The 20185-nt window shown below is 42.5% G+C and overlaps 1 protein-coding gene across 4 annotated transcripts in view; it reads left to right on the top strand.

The window, feature by feature from the left end:
• The window catches only part of LOC146858039 (asparagine synthetase domain-containing protein 1-like), a 119144-nt gene that overhangs the window by 41511 nt on the left and 57448 nt on the right, over positions 1-20185 (top strand). For all 4 annotated transcript variants that reach the window (XM_085648816.1, XM_085648818.1, XM_085648817.1 and 1 more), the window contains exon 3: positions 14404-14457. Coding sequence is in view for 1 of the 4 variants with exons in the window: in XM_085648819.1 (XP_085504945.1) it covers positions 14404-14457 (54 nt within the window). In the remaining 3 variants the exon portion in view is untranslated. The remainder of the gene's footprint in view (positions 1-14403; positions 14458-20185) is intronic.

Here is a 20185-nt window from a genome sequence, read left to right as displayed (position 1 = left end):
AGCACATCCTGCTTTAACCCAATCTTGTTTCTCTTCCTCTCCTGCTTCATCTTGTAACTGCTTTACTTCATCCCACGTTTCTAGGACATTAGTAAACATCACAGAAAGGAGAGACATTTCTTCCATCCTACTCCTGTTAATAGATTGGTTTGTTTTAGCGCAATATTGCGCCACATCGTTGGCAAACCTGTTACCAACAGTGATAAAATCGTCCCCTGAACCATGTGCGGCACATTTTACAACTGCTAACTCCTTAGGCAGCTGTATCGCCTCAAGCAATTTTCCAATCAACTCAGCATTCTTTATCGGAGTTCCACCCGATGTCAAGAAACCTCTTTGTAGCCACAGTTGGCCAAAGTCATGCACCACTCCAAATCCATACTGACTATCAGTCAACACGGTTGTTCTCATGTCTTTCCCAATCTCACAAGCTTTTGTCAATGCCACTAATTCAGCAACTTGCGCAGATTTCACTCCTTTCAATGGTGATGCTTCCATGACCTCCGAAACTTTGCACACTGCATATGCTGCACATAGCACACCATTATCATTTCTCAGGCATGATCCATCCACAAACAACACATGGTCATTCTCAGGTAAGGGAATATCCCTTATGTCTGGTCTCGGTTTTGTACAGTACTCAAGCACATCCAAACAATCATGATCATCTTCCATCTTTATACCCACATTTTCAATATCCGGCAAGAGTGTCGCTGGATTTACATTCACACATCTCTCAAGAGTCACATTTGATGCTCCCAGAATCACTTTTTCATACTTAGTCAGCCGATTATGTGACATATGCTGAGTTCTGCTTCTTGTCAAAAGAATTGCCACATTGTGAGGTACGAATACCCCATTATGATCCCCTCACTCTGTTCCAGGCTTCTGCATGTCGCAGCTACAGCCTTCAGACAACCTGGTAACCCCACGGCTACAGTGTCAAGTGTCGATGAGAAGTATGCAATAGGCCTTCTCAATTGCCCATGTTTCTTGATTAACACTGAAAGTGCACATCCATTCCTCTCACTGCAGTACAGTTCGAATTCTTTTTCATAGTCTGGCATACCCAAAGCTGGAGCCTCACACATTTTAGTTTTGAGCTCTTCAAATGCTGCCAGTTGTTCTGCATCCAGATCTAACGGATCTGTCATTTCACTTTTTGTCAATTTAATCAATGGCTTTGCTATCAGGGAAAAATTAATTATCCACTGACGACAATATCCCACCATACCCAGGAACATCCTCACTTCTCTCTGGGTTTTCGGAGCTTTCATTTCTCTGATTATTCTGATCCTATCAGTAGTCACTTTTCTCAGACCTTTCTCAATATTATGTCCAAGATAATGCACCTCTTTCTTGCAAAATTGTAATTTGGCTGGAGATACTTTTAACCCTCCATCTGCCAGATGATTCAGTAAAGCTATGGTATCCACTTCACAAGCCTCACGTGTCTTTGATGCCACAAGTAGGTCATCAATATATTGTACTAGCACTGAGCTCTCGGGCATGATCAGACTTTCCAACGATTTCTTCAATAACTGATTAAATATCGAAGGACTCTCCGTATACCCCTGTGGGATACGACACCATGCTAAAATACGCTGGCCAAACCTAAATGCAAAAATCGGCTGGCTGTCATGATGCAATGGAATTGAAAAGAACGCATGACACAAATCAATCACTGTATACCACTCAGCATCATGTGGAATTTGATACAGAATCACTGATGGATTTGGCACAATGGGACAACATGCCACCACAATTTGATTAACTTTTCTCAGATCTTGTACGATCCTGAACTTGCCATTGGGCTTTTTCAGTCCCATTATCGGTGAATTACACGGACTACTCAGTAGTTCTCTCAGAACTCCCTGCTGAATCATTTTCTCAATTATAGGAGTTATCCCTTCAATTATTTCTGGTGTCATTTTGTACTGAGGAATGTTAGGATATGTAATTCCCTCTTTCACTGCAATTTTCACTGGATCTACATTATTCATCAATCCCACATCCTCTCCTGTAAAATCCCAAACTGCTCTTTTCACTGTGTCTCTCAGCACTTGAGGCAAATCCTCCGGATTGAACACTGGAAATGCACCAATTAACTCATTTTCTCTATTCTCTAGAGTCATTCGGTAGAAAACATCATCATCTGGTGTCTCAAAAGCTATTCCATCTGGTGTACAAAAAATTGTACAATTCATTTTACACAATAGGTCCCTACCTAACAGGTTCACTGGACTCGTATCACAGACAATAAATCTGTGCATGTCTGAAAATTTCCCTATCTGTACTCTTACTGGTTCAGTAAGACGTGTTCTGATCTGTGTATTGGCTACACCAACTACTTGGATTGCTTCATCCGAGAGAGGAAGATTTCTAACATCTGTTGACCTGACAGTTGATCTTGTTGCACCTGTGTCTACCAAAAAAGTAACACTCTCCTCATTTATTTTCCCATCCACAAATGGTCCTGCCTGGTCTATTTCTAGAGTTGCACCAAGTATGCACTCTTCTTCCTCCCCTCGGCACCGTCAATAATCACCCTCAGACTCACTCCCTTCACTCTTTAACAAGTACTGCTGTACTTTGTTAGTACGTCTCGGTTTGTTTACCTGCTCATCATTGAAGAATCCTGAGTCCTGATTGTACTTTTGTACCCCTCTATTCTGCGGTAAGGGTGGTTTTGGCTCTTGACTCTGCTGCTGTCTCACAACTTTCTGCTGTTGTTGCTGCTGGTTATTCCCATCATTCTGCACCTGTTGATTTAAGGATTTACCCTCATTATTCGCTAATGGTGGATTAGGACATTCAGATCTCCAATGTCCCAGTTGGCCACAGTTGTGACACGGGAACTTCTTTTTGGCTTCCTCAAGACTTCCCCTTCCTTTTCCTGCAAATCTCGGTCTATTTCCTCCATTATTTCCTGGATTATTTGCCTGTTCCACAAACTGTGCTTCCTGTCTTTCTGCAACTTTCACTTGTGCCCACATTGCTTTCTCCTTCAGCTTTCTTTGTTTTGCTTCAATTTCATCACTGAAATATTTTGCATGTCTCAAAATCTCATCTACTTTTTTACTCTGCCAATCCACTGTGTGTTCACGAATTCTCTCACCAATTTCAGGTCTAAGACCATATACAAATCTGTATACAAAATGACTCAAATCCTTGTCACCCAGGTGTTCATCTCCACTAAATTGTTTAAATGCCAGTATCAGCCTTTCGTAAAAAGCATGAACTGATTCTTTTGCTTCCTGTTGTATTCGATCTATCTTAACCCAGTCTGTCTCTTTTGGAGGAACTTTACTCTTCAGGTATACCATCACCTGATCATATTTCCTCATCACTTCTGGATCTGGTGCCCCTGTTCTTGAATCTCTTGGATATTCCTCGGTAGGCCAACTCACAACTATTTTACACTCAGTCCACAAATCTGCTGGAACAATTATATCAAACAGACTATTCAGGTCAACCCACAGCACTTTTGACAATTTCACAAACCTATCTACCTGCCTATACCACTCGACGGGCTTTTCTCTCAATCGAGGGAAATCATTCGTAAATGATAAAATATCCTGTCTGGTCCATGGAACATGTACATATCCTCCTCCAGGTATTTCTCTCATGGGATAATTCTCCACTGGTTTCTCTTTTTCTCTCACTGGAAATGCTGAATAAGTTGTTCTATCCTCAGATTCCTCTCTTTTCTTATACCACCTGTCCTTCCACTTTTCAACATCACCCCATCTTCGCAGTAATGCCACCATTTCTTTAATCTGTCCTGTTCTACCAGAAGTATTCAAATTCTCAATGTCTTTCTCAGTGAAATCCATCCTGTACGTTTTCTGTAAAGCCTTTACTCTATCAATGTCAACTCCTTGCTCATTTGCTATTGCTCTTAGTCTATCATGAGTATTCCTTGCTCTCCATGTTATGCTCTTGCACATAAACATTAATTCACCATCATGATGACTCTTCAAGATTTCTGTTGGAACTGTTCCTGTCACAAGCTCTTCTAATTCTATACGTAACTTAACCACATCAATAACTTGTGAATCCTTGTCCTTTTTCTGTAAAACCTTCATCCAATCATTTAAATCGTCAACTGTTATTTCAGCAGTTTTCCTTACTGGAACCACTTTTTTCTGCGGTTCTAAAATCGGCATCCCTGAACAACTAGGTTCACTGACATCCAATAGTTCACTACATATTTCATGTCTGGTTTGTCTCAGGTCACTTCTCCCTGTCCTTTTTTCTGAATCTCCTGAAGGACCAACTGAATTTGTCGATTCATTTGCAATATATGGAATTACCAGTCCATTCTCACCTGCTCTCTGTTTGTCAAACACAGGCATAACTGGACCTATTGTTACAGGCACCGTAACAGCTTCCAGATTCTTCGTTAACTCCCTAATTTTCTCAGCCAGTTCTGTTGTCGTCTTTGCTAATTTCCTAGCATTTTCCTCACTACCTCGATTCTCTCTCTCCCTGAAAGAATTACTACCTCTTGATTCAGGTGTCATTTTTTCTTTCTCAACTGTATCTCTTATCGGAGAAACAACTGGTGTACTCTCATCTGGTTCTGTTCTATATGGAGGTGGTCTCTTGTAAATCATGTCATTTAAGACCTCATCCTCATACTCTCCATATCTTCTCATATCTGACTCAGAAGCTTTTTCTGCCGAAGGAGCAGAAGCTTCAACTGTTCTCATTGGATATAATCCCTCTGACATACAAGCATCTCGCCATCTTTTCATTCGATCATGATGTGTTTCACGATCATGTCTCCTCCCAAACATGTACCTATAATACCCTCCAGACCTTTGCTTTTCTCGGTCATGAACTTCCTCTTCCCATTCTACTAAAGCCTCGAACTGTGTTGGTCTCGGCTTCGGGTCTAAGCATAACATCTTTTCCCGTAAGTTTCTCAACACGGCCAAATTAAATGAACCATGTTCTGGAAATGCTAGAACACCATCTTCTTTAGTATACTTAACCCAATTCTGCAACCATATACAGGTATGCAGTCCATATTTCACAGCCATGAATGATGCAGGTGTTTTCGCTGGAGGTAACAACTCACCCTCTCTCGTTTTAACCTCTTTATCCTTGCTAAACCACTTTTTAACTTTTCCAAAAAAGGTCTTTTACTTTTTCTCTTCTTGGTAATACATTTTTGCAAGCGCTTATCAAACTCTCTACTCTCTCCGTATTATAAATATACAATACGAGTTTCTCAACCAATAGCAGCGCGACTCACACTAACGCACCAATCCTGGAGCGTCTACGTCACTAAACAGCTCTTCCAATCCCTGCGCGACTCACACTAACGCACCAATCCCAGCGCGAACCCTATTCTGATTCACTATCCAATCAGTGCGCGGACCTTCTGACGTCAATAGTCGCTGCAGTCTCTGTCTCCTGTCTCTGTCACTCGTCTACCCCTCCTTTACAAAACTCTCAGTAGACTTCGTGTGTCAAAACTTCTACAAAATCTATTAGTTACAACATAAAAACATCTCCATTGTCTGCTTCGCTAACCACAGAATAGTAAAAGAGAGCCTATTTCTCAAGAATCAACAACTTTCATACATCGCATAACTGTTTCCTCTAGGACTTATCCAAGGAGTCTTACAGTCAATAAATGTATATGCATTCACGCACATTCACACGAGAAAAATATAGTACACGCACACAGAATCCTGCTTCTCGAGAACAGCACAACCTGTCTCTGTACAGAATTATAACTCAACAACTAAGCAGCTTACCTCTGCCCAGTTCCTCAAACAAGCTCAGAGAATACCTATTACTCCTCCCGCGATAAGCTTTAACGGCAATCCTTACAGATCCCTGGGACTTAAGACCAGAGTTTCATAGATAACCTTCACTACGATACACACTCCTTACATACCAGAAATATCTAATAGTAACATACGACGATGTCACTGATTCCGAACCCAGACAATGTGAACGCGCAACTTCAATTGTCACACGTAATTCCTTACAATCCCGTCTTTCCCGAGAGCAGCATATACACCTTCTCTGCCCTACTACGGAACTGCTTCCACAGCTTCCAAATTCCAGAAGCACTACATATAACTCAACATTACGACTCCAACATTTAATATTAGTACATATACCAACAACATCAAAATAAATCAATAATCAATAAGCCAATATACAAGCAATCTTATCTTATCAGATCAAGACAACCATCTACAACCATCCTATGCTACCAGAGAAATTGATAGAGATCAGGGTATCAAAAATATGCCCACTACCACGGATAGAGTAATCTCACAGTTACACGCACATACATTCATCACACGCTAGGGCCCATTTCACTAACATATGCTCAAATACTCTACCAGCATAAGACCTGTGGGAAGAAAACCCTGCATCTATATCTAGGACGATAGGACCTGATTGTAGTGGTTGTCCTTATTCATACCCTATACAATCTATACAACAGTAATTAAAATGTACTCAATAATTGACAAGAAAGAATATTCAACACCATGTTTAAAAGTTATATTGCTTTATCTAAAATTAGTCAAAGTAAAATCAATCAGAAAAAATCATTTCTCATAGTTACCTATTCTAACTAAGTGTCAGAACGGGTCAGGACCAGTCTCTCGTTAAAGTCTCTCAGGACAGAGTCCTCAGCAGCGAACCTCAGCAACGCGTGAAAGCGGCCAAAAGAGTGGGGAGAGCCCTCCCTAAACTAACAGTTTTTATAATGAAAAATACAATAGAAACACACATAAAGTTGGCTGAATAAACTGTATCACCGAGCAGAACGAGAAGGAAGAAATGTAGCTTTGCTACATCTGGAAATCTCCGCTCAGGAAAAGTCACAAGGCATAAACTACGGAACAGGAACCAAGGAAATAAAACATGTAACACTTTTAATCCGATTCCTCCTCGGCCATCGAGCCACAGTTCAGAGTTTCCCTCTAAGGCTCCTTTGTCCTTTGAGAAAGCCAAGGACACTTTCACTTTTCTTGGAGTACACCCAAAGCTGCTGCCGTCCTCATGGAAAATTTCATAGAAGGACCATGGTCAGTTGTCTTCGACCTTTTTCCAGCAGGGGTCTCTCTTGCCACATCACAGAAATATTCACTCGAGGCCAGGCTCTCAAATCAGCCATCATGGATTAGGCCTCCATAGGCCACAATAGACCATCTCAATTTAAAAGAAATAAAAACAACATTAATACAACATAATGATTAAACAGTGTTAACCCCACTAATACCCTTATGTGTATGCATTTATCTAGCTTTGCGACATAAAAAGCATTAATTCTGACAGCGTTTTGTGCTAAAAAAAAATAGCACACAGCAACGTTTAAACATGAAAACTTGCACGTTATTGTAAATACATGAATAGCACACATAAGCTAACCCTTATGTAACTTTCTCTTGTGTTAGGACAAACGGGTTGATTAGTGAAACATACTTGCACAAGACAAATAATTAATTGTTAATTATTAATAAATTTAATAAAACACATAGACATGCCAGAGCTTCAAAAGCCCCAGAATTTTCTAAAAGAAAACTCTGCTCCAGCACCATCTCACTCATCCACTTGTTCCGGGGCACTCACCGGAGCTGCCTATTAGCTGCAGGAACAGAACAGGAAGGAAGAACCTGTTTCCTGTAAACAAAAGGGCAGGAGGTAAACAGCAGCTGGCAATATTTTGACAACACAGGCTGAATTGTAACCTCAAAAGACCCCGCTATTGGCAGACTTAGGGTAAAAGATGCGGGTTCTGATGCATCTTCTAAACAAGGTAGGCGGCGAAAGTGAAAGCGCCACGATCACCAGGGCCAGCGAGACCACCATCTGTTTCCAATGAACGCGAGACCGGGCGCGATAATTGGAAACACATGGCGCTGATGCTCGCTCCCGTGAACCCTAGGCCAGGACAGAAATAAGGCGGGACATGCACCTGCCTTGGGCCAATTGCATTCTGTCTTTCTTAGAAAGACACATGCAAAGGCCAATTGCAGGTTAAGCACACGCACAAGCATGTGTTCAGCGTTGAAAAGCCCTTACTAAATGCCTCGGAGAGCAGCACATGCGCGCTGGTTCAGCGAGACCTAAAAAGCAAGCAAGTGACAGAGTCAACCAATGATGAGAAGTGGATGGGGTCTGAACCCACTGCAAGCTGACAATAGATCTTTTGGCAAGCAGACAGATGGAGCTGGCTGGTAGGTGAAACACTCTTCAAGGAACAGTTTCACGCATGCTCTTTCAGTGCATGCTAAACAGACTAATAAAACCAGATTTGGAAGAGAAGGGCGTAGAGATTTATCAATCAATAACTCAAAAGCGGAATAAATATGAGGTAAACTTAGACGTCGACCAGGCCTAATCTTGCAAGGCAACCGCTGAGGAAAGCCTCCAGTCAAGTTAGTGTTATACACGCCTCGGCTGCAAGAAAATGTTAGGCCATAACTTTCCTGCAAGCTACCTGACAATCATTGGGTTGCATTAATGCAAAAGAAAAACGCATGCAAAGAAATGACGTATCCGATCAAAAAAAAAAAGTTACTGGTAGAATTGAGAACGTGATTCACAAGACCAAAGTTTACTCCTAATAGTGCTTACACCCATCATTGATGAGCAATATGTTCTGGAATAAACCCTGTCCGATAAACAGAAGTGAAAATCGCACACAGAGGTTCAAGCATAGCTTGTGCTTTTTTAGATGAAAAGATCATGCGGCATAGCCCATGGTGATTCACACTAGCAAAGGAGGTAAGTCCAATGCAGGGTTGACGTTCTGAAGCACAAGATCAGCTACTGTACGCGCTTGTAAGTACTTTTGCTTCAGCCCGCACAAAACAGGAATGCTAACCTTTCATATGTGATTCACGAACTTGTTTCTGTTCTTTGTTTACTGCATTAATAACTTTTCCACACTGGCAAAGAGAAAAAAAGCTATTTTTTTCAATTGTTTATCCCCTTTTAAGGAACATTTAACAAAATAATCCACTTGATTTGTCTCTGCCTGTCCAGCTTGCCTGCAGCAGGGCCTGTAGCTAGAACACTTATTTTTTTTAATCCTCAGCATTGTACTCGAGTAATGCAATAGAACGCATTTAAATTAGCAAAACGGGTAGAATGTGCAGAGGTGGAGTAACCCGTGGAATAAATCAGTCACATTTCCTTGAACCTCTCTGCTTCGTTCCCAAAGAGCATACTCCAACAAATATGTTCCGATCTATTATTTGCAGTCGCCTTCAAGTGTTTTCCATCAGAAAGACTGAATAGAGACAATGATCCATGAAGGTGTTAAATCCGTGGACTCCGTTCCATTTTGTAGTCCGCACTCATGCAGGTGTGCCCAGTGAGGAGACGAGGACAAGACTGAACCTGGTGAACAAAAGAGAGCCCCCCCGTCCTCTGTGTTAGGATTGGGGACTAGAGGCAGACAGTAGTACCAGTGGTTGGAAGGTTCAGATGGCTGCAGCCAGCTGTGCCTTTCAGAGTCCGATGATCTTTCTACAGGCTCCAAAGGCCCTTGGGGGATCAGCATGGTCAATCATCTACACAGCCCAGGTCTGAAGAAAAGAGGCAGAAGTTGTTGAAATGTTACTAGCAGCCTGCTTAAATGGGCTTCCATTCTGCAGTTCTTCAGTATGATTCTGGAACAAACCAGCAAGAACATATTTCTTTTGATTTTTAAAGTGTGAATTGACAGCTTTACTCACAAGACGAGTAATTGTCATTTGCGGGTATTTTTGTTTATGACTGTAGAGTGGCTTATGGAGGGCATTATCGTCAGCTCATCTCTCCTGGTAGCAGTTGAGATAACAAGCATTGGTAATGCATCGGTTTCGCGTTTGTAATAAATAAAGAGTTGTTGTCATCACTTGTCCTCCGACAGAAGGAAAGAGCACCCTGACAAATTACACGGGAGTGGAGCAGATGTGGCGCAGCGCCTAGAGCTACTGACTCGAGAGCTGGGGATCCGGGTTCGAGTTTTGGTGGCACCATGCAACATCCTGTGATTCTATGTAATCACTTAATCTCTCTGGGTGATAAATTGTTATATAAATATGCTGCAAGAGTAAAAGGCAAAATTATGAAAATATAGTTCCACTAAAGCCAATGTTAACAGTATTTCTGCGGTGGGAAACTGATAAGAGAAGCAGACTAAGAACAAGCATTGGTACATGCGGGAAAATATGCAACAGCCAATAGAAATAAAGGAAAGGTAAACGGCACACACAGGAACCAATGAGAAGCAAGGAAAGAGAGGAGGCGGGATGTAAGTCCCTTTTAAGTTTATATTAAAAACAATAGGTTTCTCAAGCACAGTGCAATCTCTGTGTAGGCAAAACCTGAAAAGACAGCTTCACAGCTGTTAATTGCTTGAGCAGTTCTGCATATACATAAATCTTTCCCTTTCTGTGCTATTGTTACACTGTATTGTGTTTTTTTCCTTTGAACTAAACCAGACGTAAAGAAGAATGGATAAAGATCAGTTGCCTTAACAAGTGAAAGACAATATCAGACCACAGGAGGTAGCCCATAAACCACAGTGAGACTGGGGCTGTACATTATATCAAACAACAATGTCTCAATGTTGAATTCATTGTGAGGACAAGTTATGCAAAAGCAAACCATTAAATAGAGAACTTATTAGAGGAATAAATCCACATAGGAAAGACACAGGGAGACGGAGAGTGTAGAGATACATATATTTAAGAATACTCAACACATGATGGACATATTACGTCATATGTACAGATCATATGGACAAGAAGCACTGCGTGACATTTACTGGCAATGTAACCAACAAAATACTGTGCACAAGTGCTCGTGAAAATTGTGACGGCGCAAGTGACACATGAAGTGGTATATACAGCGGTGAACAAGGGGGCGCAACAGAGAGAACAATGGTACATTAAATGTGGCAGATTTTGGGCATCCAAACAATTAATGTTAGAGGTTTACAAGGAACAATAGATCGAATGCCCGTGGCCAAAAGGGGGCGCCAAAAATAACGCTGTTGAAGTCGACGGCGTTTCGGCCTGTAGAGATCTAGGCCATCATCAGGACTGGTTACATATACTTGGGGCAGTGTTGAAGACAACCGGAAGGCAGACTCGACCAGTGGGACACGGCCTCGGGGAAGTATAAGAGGTCCAGGGAATCACACGCCACTGATTCCCTGGGGCTGATTAATTCGCCTTCCAACCATTACCTATTGACTGGGTTCCACGCCCCCAATCAACTTAGTTATACAATTCACGGACCTCTTATACTTCCCCGAGGCCGTGTCCCACTGGTCGAGTCTGCCTTCCGGTTGTCTTCAACACTGCCCCAAGTATATGTAACCAGTCCTGATGATGGCCTAGATCTCTACAGGCCGAAACGCCGTCGACTTCAACAGCGTTATTTTTGGCGCCCCCTTTTGGCCACGGGCATTCGATCTATTGTTCCTTGTAAACCTCTAACATTAATTGTTTGGATGCCCAAAATCTGCCACATTTAATGTACCATTGTTCTCTCTGTTGCGCCCCCTTGTTCACCGCTGTATATACCACTTCATGTGTCACTTGCGCCGTCACAATTTTCACGAGCACTTATGCACAGTATTTTGTTGGTTACATTGCCAGTAAATGTCACGCAGTGCTTCTTGTCCATATGATCTGTACATATGACGTAATATGTCCATCATGTGTTGAGTATTCTTAAATATATGTATTTCTACACTTTCCGTCTCCCTGTGTCTTTCCTATGTGGATTTATTCCTCTAATAAGTTCTCTATTTAATGGTTTGCTTTTGCATAACTTGTCCTCACAATGAATTCCACATTGAGACATTGTTGTTTAACAAGTGAAAGAGCAAGAGGGCGTTGTAGGGTGAATGCACAGGAGGGGCACTGCAACATTTAGGGCTGCATGGGAGAAGTACACAAGGAATAGAGCAACTTGGAGCGTGTGGGGGTGGAGGGTCATTTTGCGATAGGAGGAAACATTGCTTTTCCATCTTTTTCCAATGTTAAGACTCTAATTTTGGAGGCAGCCGAATTCTATTCTAGTTGGGCTACTTTAGTGGAAAGGTCTCCAACGTTCATGCTAACTGCTTTCACTTCTGTCAATGCTCCCTTTTCTGTGATAAGTAGTTGTGTAGCGCAGCGATCAAGCGCAGCCTCATTTGTTCACTTTGGCTCAGATCAGACGTCTCTGTATTATCTTGCAGCATATCATTTGGAGTTTTACTTTTGGGAGCTGTTTTTGAACAAGTCCACCTTCTGTCTTTTTTCTCCCCAGCCATGTCTTTGTGCCTCCCGGTCACTAGCGCATGAAATACAAAAAGACCTACTCACCTTTGTCAGGGAGGTTCTCGAAACTGTGATCGTCAGGATCCATGTTGTCTGCCTTGCGATGGATACCTCCCTCCTTGTTAGGCTGGTGGTGCCAGCAGCAGCTCCTCCGCAATGGCAGAGGAGCATCGCTCCACTGGCTCAGCCAGCAGCTGAAATATTTTGTTTTATTGTTCGGCTGCTGGCTGAGCCAGTGTGTGTGGAGATTGGTGGAACCAGCCCAAGAGAGGGGGTGGAGTGATGTGCTCTACTAACTGTGCCTGTCTGATGGCCAGCCATCTTAGGCCGGCCAAACAAACATGCACAGTTATGTTTCTCGAACCCGACTGTATTGTCCAGCCGGGGTTGGAGAAACAGACTCCCTGTCCTGAGCAGAGCGTCAAACTAGCCCGCTCAGGCTAATCCCTGCGCTGCTCTTATAATATGATAGCTGTGTGGGAATTGCACGGGCAGTCTGCTGCTGTCCCAGTGGCTGCTGGGACCTGGAAGCAGAGGAGCTCCAAGGCGGCAGAAGCAGCATGAGGTAAGATTTCCTTTATTTTTTTTTTATCTTCCCCGCGCGACCCCTCCACCCACCTCACCAATGTTAATATGCATCAGCCGCCACTGGGCACCTCTATGGCATGTCGCCTCTTGTTTTGTGCCATATATTCCCCTCCCGCCCGTGGGCCTGAGGCAGGCCCAGATTGAGCCACCCCAACTCTTCTGAACACCTCCTGCTATTCTCGTCCATCACACCGATCTTGCTAAGTGGTGCAGTCCTGGACAGAACAAGTGGCCTTCTTTGCTGTCTCAGCATTGATATAGGAAGGCAAGGTCTCCATTCCTCTTAACACCTAAACCAATCTCCGCTCCTTTGCTTCAGCAACTGTTCACCCGTCCCATTAGACTCGCAGTGGCTCCTTGGTGGATGATAAGTGCAAAAACGAAACTGCTTTGGGTGGGGGAGGGGCTTGGGGGAAAAACATTGGAGCCACCTAAGCCCTTGGCTGTCCACCTCACCTCCCCAGGTTCTTGGCTGAATATTTTTGCCAGGGCTGATTTTGGGTCACAATCCAACAGGCACTGATCTTGGGACTTGAAATTTTGTATTTACCATTAGAAAAACAAGCGCAGTTGGCTAAAGGGTCAGCACTGGCTCAGGGTGTTGCAAATGACATGGAGACATCTGGCAGCTGTGTGCCACTGCGGATATTCTGTCACCATGCTCTGTGACATGGCAGTGAACCGTGGGACTGAGCTGATGGGGACTGTAAAGAAACAGTTCCTTCTGGTTGAAAAATAAACACTTAGATATGATTCACTCAGGACTGGAGTGGTTTAAAAAAACAAATGGTCCCGCCTGCCTTGTTGGAAAGTCTTAGGCTTAGACTCCCTAATGTTATTGAGTAAGATATGGCTGCCAATACTACTGCCACCCCCACCATTACTGTCGCCACCAACTTTACTAACACTGCAACTACCAAAACTAAATGTATGGTTTTTATGACCTGACACCTGAATGTACAGGTATAAGCAAATGCAGCTTCGATGTGTTAGCTTATTAAAACCAGATATATTGGCTTTGTCAATGTTAATTATACCTTATTTTCTATGAACATTAAAAACCTACATCATTCCATCCCTTTTCACTTTTTTCTTCATCCTTCACATTCCCCCTTTACGTTTCTCCTTCACTTCCTTTATTTTCCTCATCCCTTCCTTCCTGCCTTTATTTAGTGTAATATATTCTTTATTCCTTCTTCCATCCCGTATTTTCACCCACATGTTTGCTGTCACACATTCATACGTGCTTTTTTCTTACATGTAGATGTGATACTTGTGTTTATTTTTTCCAATAACGTCCCCAAGCCTTTCGCTGTTGATGTCTCTCGATTCCTCGTTGCCTAGTGGAACTTGTTGTCTTCATTTATATATCGTACTTGTCATGCTTGTACTGCACTTGTTTCACAGTTTGTTCTATTTTGATTGAATTTAATGTTGATGTTTTCTCTTTGTGGAAGCAAGGAAGGCTGATGAACATAAGGTTTTATTTTTACTTTTGTTTGTTTTTCAGATCAGAGAACAGAACGTTGTAGTGGACGAACTTTCCAGTTTAAAGACAGGCCGTGTAAGATAACTCTACATTAATGTATACAAAAGGGTTCTGTTTTTTGTGACATTAAAGGAGATGTCTTACAGCTGACAGGTGTCCTGCTGCTCTGTTCACAAATTGGAAGAGGATACCGGGGTAAATGCCAGCTGCCCAAGCGCCTGACGTTTTTTGTTTTTCAGGAAGAAAAAAATCCCTGATGGATAGCAAGGCATGATACACTCCAATGGAGCAAAAATACTTATGATACAGGAGTATGACAAAACAATGTTTAGTACGCGGATTAGCTTTTTGAAAGTCTCATTAAATATCGAGGTGAATGGCCTGTAGATAACAAGGATGCCACAACGTTTGATGGAAAGCCTCGTCGCAGTTCCACAAGGTAGTGCTGTCCTTGATTCAATGATCCTGACCCTTGAGCAGTTCCAGTCAAAATGACCTGGGCCATGCTGTTCCTCTTCTTTTTTTTAATTGATTTCTTTTGCCAGACATTATGTCTCCAATTTACTTCCCACTAGTCATGTCCAATTAACACTACTCAAATTTTGGACAACTCGCTTTTGGCATGATAGTTGATCTCTAACCAATGGACTATCTCCCTTTGCATTGTCTGGCTTGACAGTGCAGCTGTCGTCCGACTATTATGTGAGAATCACCAGGAGAAGGGCTTTGGCTCCACCCACAGGTTTGGAGCCAGGAGTACGTTTTGATAGGGCAGAAGTTGTATGCTTCCGCAAAAAAGTGTCTGCTCTCCACACAGCTGTGTGTTTATTTATCCAAATAGCTGAATTTGAACTTTCAGGGACACACATATGGCATTGTATTGCTATTAAAGTACCTTACATTACTAGATCATTTATGGTGATTTTCTCTGGCAGCAGCACAGATGGAAGGGTGGCAGTCATTAGCCTACATGTATTTTTAGATCTGGCTTGACAGGGGAACTGTCACCTGACCTTTTAACCTACACCAATATTATTCAAAAGTTCTCTGCTTCCACAGAAACATAGCCATTACCATGCTATCTACTTGTAATGCTTCACATTGCCATACAACATTCCTTTAAAGCCAAACTTGTTGGCGTTGTCAATGCTTGTTTGCATACTTTGCCTCTGGTCCTTCCTACTCTGGTGTCTGAGATCGGGGTAGACGGTGTGAACAGATGACAAGCCATCAGTGAGAAATGTTCATGAATAGTGGGGATTTCTGAGCATCCGAAAGGACAATGCACTGAACTGTTTGTTGAATACCTGATACTTAAAACTCCGAAACCAAGGGGCAGCTCAGCACTTTTTTCAGTTGAAATGCTTTACAAATATCCAGTGCTGCCACCTAGGCCCGAGCTTCCCCTTAGGCCAGTCATCGCACGCATCTTTAATTACAGTGATACTATCCTCTGGGCAAGTAGAAGGGTTGGTCCTTTGGGAGGGGAGGGTGCTAAGATCATGATGATCCTAGAGTTTTACATTTGAAGTGAGAACTTCGGAAAAGAGAGCTCAAGCTCATGATGTTCATCCTGCCACGCCTAAGAGTAATATTGGAAAGGAGATGGGGTATCCAGTACAGGTTATGGTAATGACTTAAAGGATAGACGGAGATAAGGAAAAGAAAATGGTGAAAAATAGTCTGGAACAGAGGAGTAAACCCTGAAATGGGGAAGGTTGATCGTGGTAGGCTCCAAGATCAGCTCCATCAAGAAGGAATGTACTCAATGGACAGGACAAGGAACTGCTGCCAGGAAAATGGATCAAACAGACTAGGGACCAGTGACGGGTCAGAATGAAACAGAAGATGCATCTGATTGCCGCGAGGAACAATTAAACTGAGATCATAGGGGCTACTACTGCAAGGTATGGAGATGGAGAAAACGAGAAGGCAGCTAGTGACAAGACTCATATATGTACTGTGACCGAGGAGCATCCCACCTAATAATTGAGCTGATTTTACCTGATGGTGTCATGAGGAGATGGTGTCTGGGCTATGCTGACATCCACGTATGGTTACCGTCCTTAAGGCGAGGCCTTGATCTTGGTTAGTGAGAGGCAGAAAGCGATCAAAGCAGAAGGTATATTACCTGCGGTACCCTTTGAAAAGAGTGGCACAGTATAGTTAACTTACTGTTGGTGAGACCAGCTTCTTGTGCAGTGAGGAGCAGGTGGTTGTATGCCTGTTGCATAAGGTGATGGGATGGAGCGAGTGAAAGCTACGGGTGTTTTTAATTTTCAAGAGGCAAGGTCGGTGATATAGGTGAAAGCAGTGATTACACAGAAAATAGGCAGTTGCATTCATGATGGGCCCATGCAGATACTACCCCAGGATTCAAGGGTGTAACGATTTTCCTTAAAAAAATCTTTTTAGCTTGTCCTGAAGATTGTCTAGTTGGACCCAGAGCTGCAGTGCTGGATGGTATGGCTGGGTGAATTTGGAGAAAAGTTGGGGTGTTTATCCTTGTAATTTGCCTCTGATGCAACAAATGTATACACTAGGAAGGGTGTTCCAAGCTTCTACTCACCCTCCTAGGGGCTGCACTAACTATAGGAGGTGGATGTCAATTTAGTAATGAACACTAGATGAGATAAGTTATCAGTTGGCCAGATATGGGGATAGCAAAACTGAGAGCGTTTACTTTGACACTGGAACTCTGTTTTATGAGGAGATAATCTTAAGGAGCTACTAGTCTCCGTGCTATTCAATATAGAGTTAGGCGCCTTGGGCGGTACTAGACTCCAGTTCCAATGTCAAAGCAAACTCTCTCAATTTCGTTAACACCCACCTTCCCAACTGACGACTTACTCCATCAAATGTACCCTGCGCCCCAGAGTAATACTACTGCCTAACAATTAGACATTTGTATTATCACTCTGGGGCATAGGGTGCATTCTTAAGGTTAGCATATGTATGTACCGCACATGGCGCATGTCTCTAGATTGAATAGCATGGAATTCATGGCAGGCGGTATCTCATACCAGTCAGCAATTGTAACCACCTTTTAGTCTAGTCTAAATAGTGGAAAACAATGAATAGAATTGAAACCTGTGGGACCTGCAGGATAAAGATGTGATGACCTAATTTAAAGAAATGATAAAACCTTAGTGTGAGGCCCGGTTAAGTTAGAGGTCACGTTATGGGAGGCAATAAAGACGTTCGTGAGGGTGCAGATCTTTTCAAAGGTGACATTAGGAGGCAAGCAATAGACAGGCGGTTAGTAGCATCACTCCCTAAAGATAAGACCAATGCTGGTTAAGTGGAAGAAACTTAAGACAAAATTGGAGCGATGTGAAGGCCCACTGTATATTGATTTAGCACATGCTTTATGAGGTGGGAACCTCAGCCACTTACTCACCTGAGTTTTTAAATGGCAATGTGGAAAATATTCATGTGCTTGGGATTCGCCACGGCAAATCATATGTATAAGCGATGTAAATTTTATAATGTGGTCATATCACTTTTAACTAATTTTTATCTATTTTATTAATTATCTCTTAGCTGGGTAGAAAAATATTGCTGCAAGACTGATTAATACATTTATAGTATAAAGCACCAAGATTAAATTGTGAATTTCAGTGCAATGTATAAATCGAAGTTCATTGCGACGGGGCTTTTATGGGTCCGTTAAATCGTTAATTTTTGCTAATTTTTAAAAGAACGTTTATTCTTCTTTTATATGTTCACTTTTATGATCTATGTTCATTAATTAGATCGAATTAAGTTGATTGGATTGGAGGTGGGAAACAAGGCAGACACGTTATTGGCTTAGGTTAGGAGAAGAATGCTCTATGTGACTATGGCGTTCAAATGCAAACAGGACAGATTAATGACTGATGACATAGGGATTGTACAGACATTTGTGATGCAGGTCAGACCGAAATGGAAAACTCGCTCGAGTGACTAGAAGTCACTAAAAGCCATTGCTGGGAAATTGCAGACTCCGAAAATAGACTTGGATGGCAGAGCAAGGTTTGAAGAAGATATATCCATTGAGGAAGTAGTGGCAACAAATAGACAATTGAGCCAGGGTAAAACTCAAAGGTCCAAAGGTTTGTTACGGGGATTGCCCCTTAGCCTGTCTGAGCCTTTTCTGTGTATGTTTCAGATAACCAGATGGGAGAGTTTTCCCCGCAATTCTCGAAACCGCTTTATAGCAGTGATGCATACGAGGGGAGCTGCATGGGGATTGCTTCTCATACAGGCGTTTGCAGCAGTTACTTGGCACGGAGCTGAAAATCCCCCACATATCATTGTCAAATAGGCTTGTGGCCTAGCTGATAAGCGGGAAGCCTGAATGATCTGGACCAAACAGATGAGCAAGACTAAATCTAAGACCATGGCAAGACTGTATTACAATAGCCAGGTGGGTTGCAGAGCCATCCATAGTAGTCTCCTTAGACAATAAAAAGATCTGCGCCATTAATTGATCTTTCTAGCTGGAGGTGTTGGGGGAGGATAGGGTTTGGCCCCAGCTACTGATTTTGGGGTTGGCTCTTATTCACAGCCCTGTTAGAGTTGGTGATGGTTAACAGGATAATGTCAAAATCATTTCGATTGGGGAGCGGCAAGAGACAGGACTGCCACGGTCTCCAATACTCGGTCATGACCATCAAGCTGCTGGTGTGCTAGATATGTGAAGACCCAAAAATGAAAGACCCAGGTGGCAAGAAACAGAAGACCACATATTTATGTATGCTACCTACTCTTATACCTCACAGACCCAAAGATCTCATGGTGTACATTAATGGACACCCTCAAAATATATGAACGATATCTGGAGTTCAGGGTGAACTGGTAACGTCCATACCTTTCTCCCTCACCAGATGGACGCTGCTGGAGAGGTACCTTAGACCATTACGGGTGGTGAATAGAGGCTTCCAAGATTTGGACATTTATGTGGCTAAGCAGGTGTCTCCAACAGGTCGATCCCGAGTCCTGCCAGGAGGTGGAATGTGACTGAGAGCATGCAGCTCACCCTCTTCTTAAACGATCCCGTGCTGCTGCCCTGGAAGAAGCCTGATCATAAGTAAATATCTCAGATCAGAGCACGTAGCTTGTAAACCTTCACCCTGATAAATATTGCCTCTATGAACCTTTATTTTATTAAACTCAATGTAAAATATTCAGAGGATTATTCTGCTGTATTAAAGATGCATTTTTCAAAGTTGCACTTCACTGATATTTTCTCTTCCATTCTTTCTTGATGATCTCCCCTCCTGTTCTTCCTCCACTATCTCTCCTTGCTCCTTCTGCATTTACCCTTTCGTCCTCTCCTTTTTGCTGTTTATTTTCCTCTTTTTATTTTTGCCTTTCTTCTCTATCCTCTTTGCTCACTCTATTTTCTGCCTCTGTTGTTGCTTCCCCTTTCCTTGTTTCTTTCCTCACTCTTTCATATCTTCTATCCTTTGTTCCTTTCTTGCTTTATCACTTTTTCTTCTCTCCTGTGTTCATGTTTTGCTTCCTTTCTCTCATACTCCCTTCCCTTTTCGTTGTCTCCATCTCAGTCTTTCCTTCGCTTTTCAGTCCATCTTTCGTTTCCCTCTGCTTCATTCATCCTTTCCTTTCCATCTTTCCTTTCTTGGTTCATTCTGCCCTTTTACCTTTCACTGTATTCTTCGTTCATTTTTGTTTCTTCTCTACTTGATTCTTTTGCCCCTCTTTCTTTTTCTCCTTCTTCTTTACCTTCTCTCCTTCCACTATACGTTTTATTCCTTTCCACATGTCCTTACGCTCCATCCTTTCCCATTTACTTATTTTC

The sequence above is a fragment of the Triturus cristatus genome, chromosome 3_2, assembly GCF_964204655.1.
Source record: "Triturus cristatus chromosome 3_2, aTriCri1.1, whole genome shotgun sequence".
Taxonomy (NCBI): Eukaryota; Metazoa; Chordata; class Amphibia; order Caudata; family Salamandridae; genus Triturus; species Triturus cristatus.
Note: the sequence above shows the minus strand (reverse complement) of the source record. Positions and strands in the feature narration are given on the sequence as shown.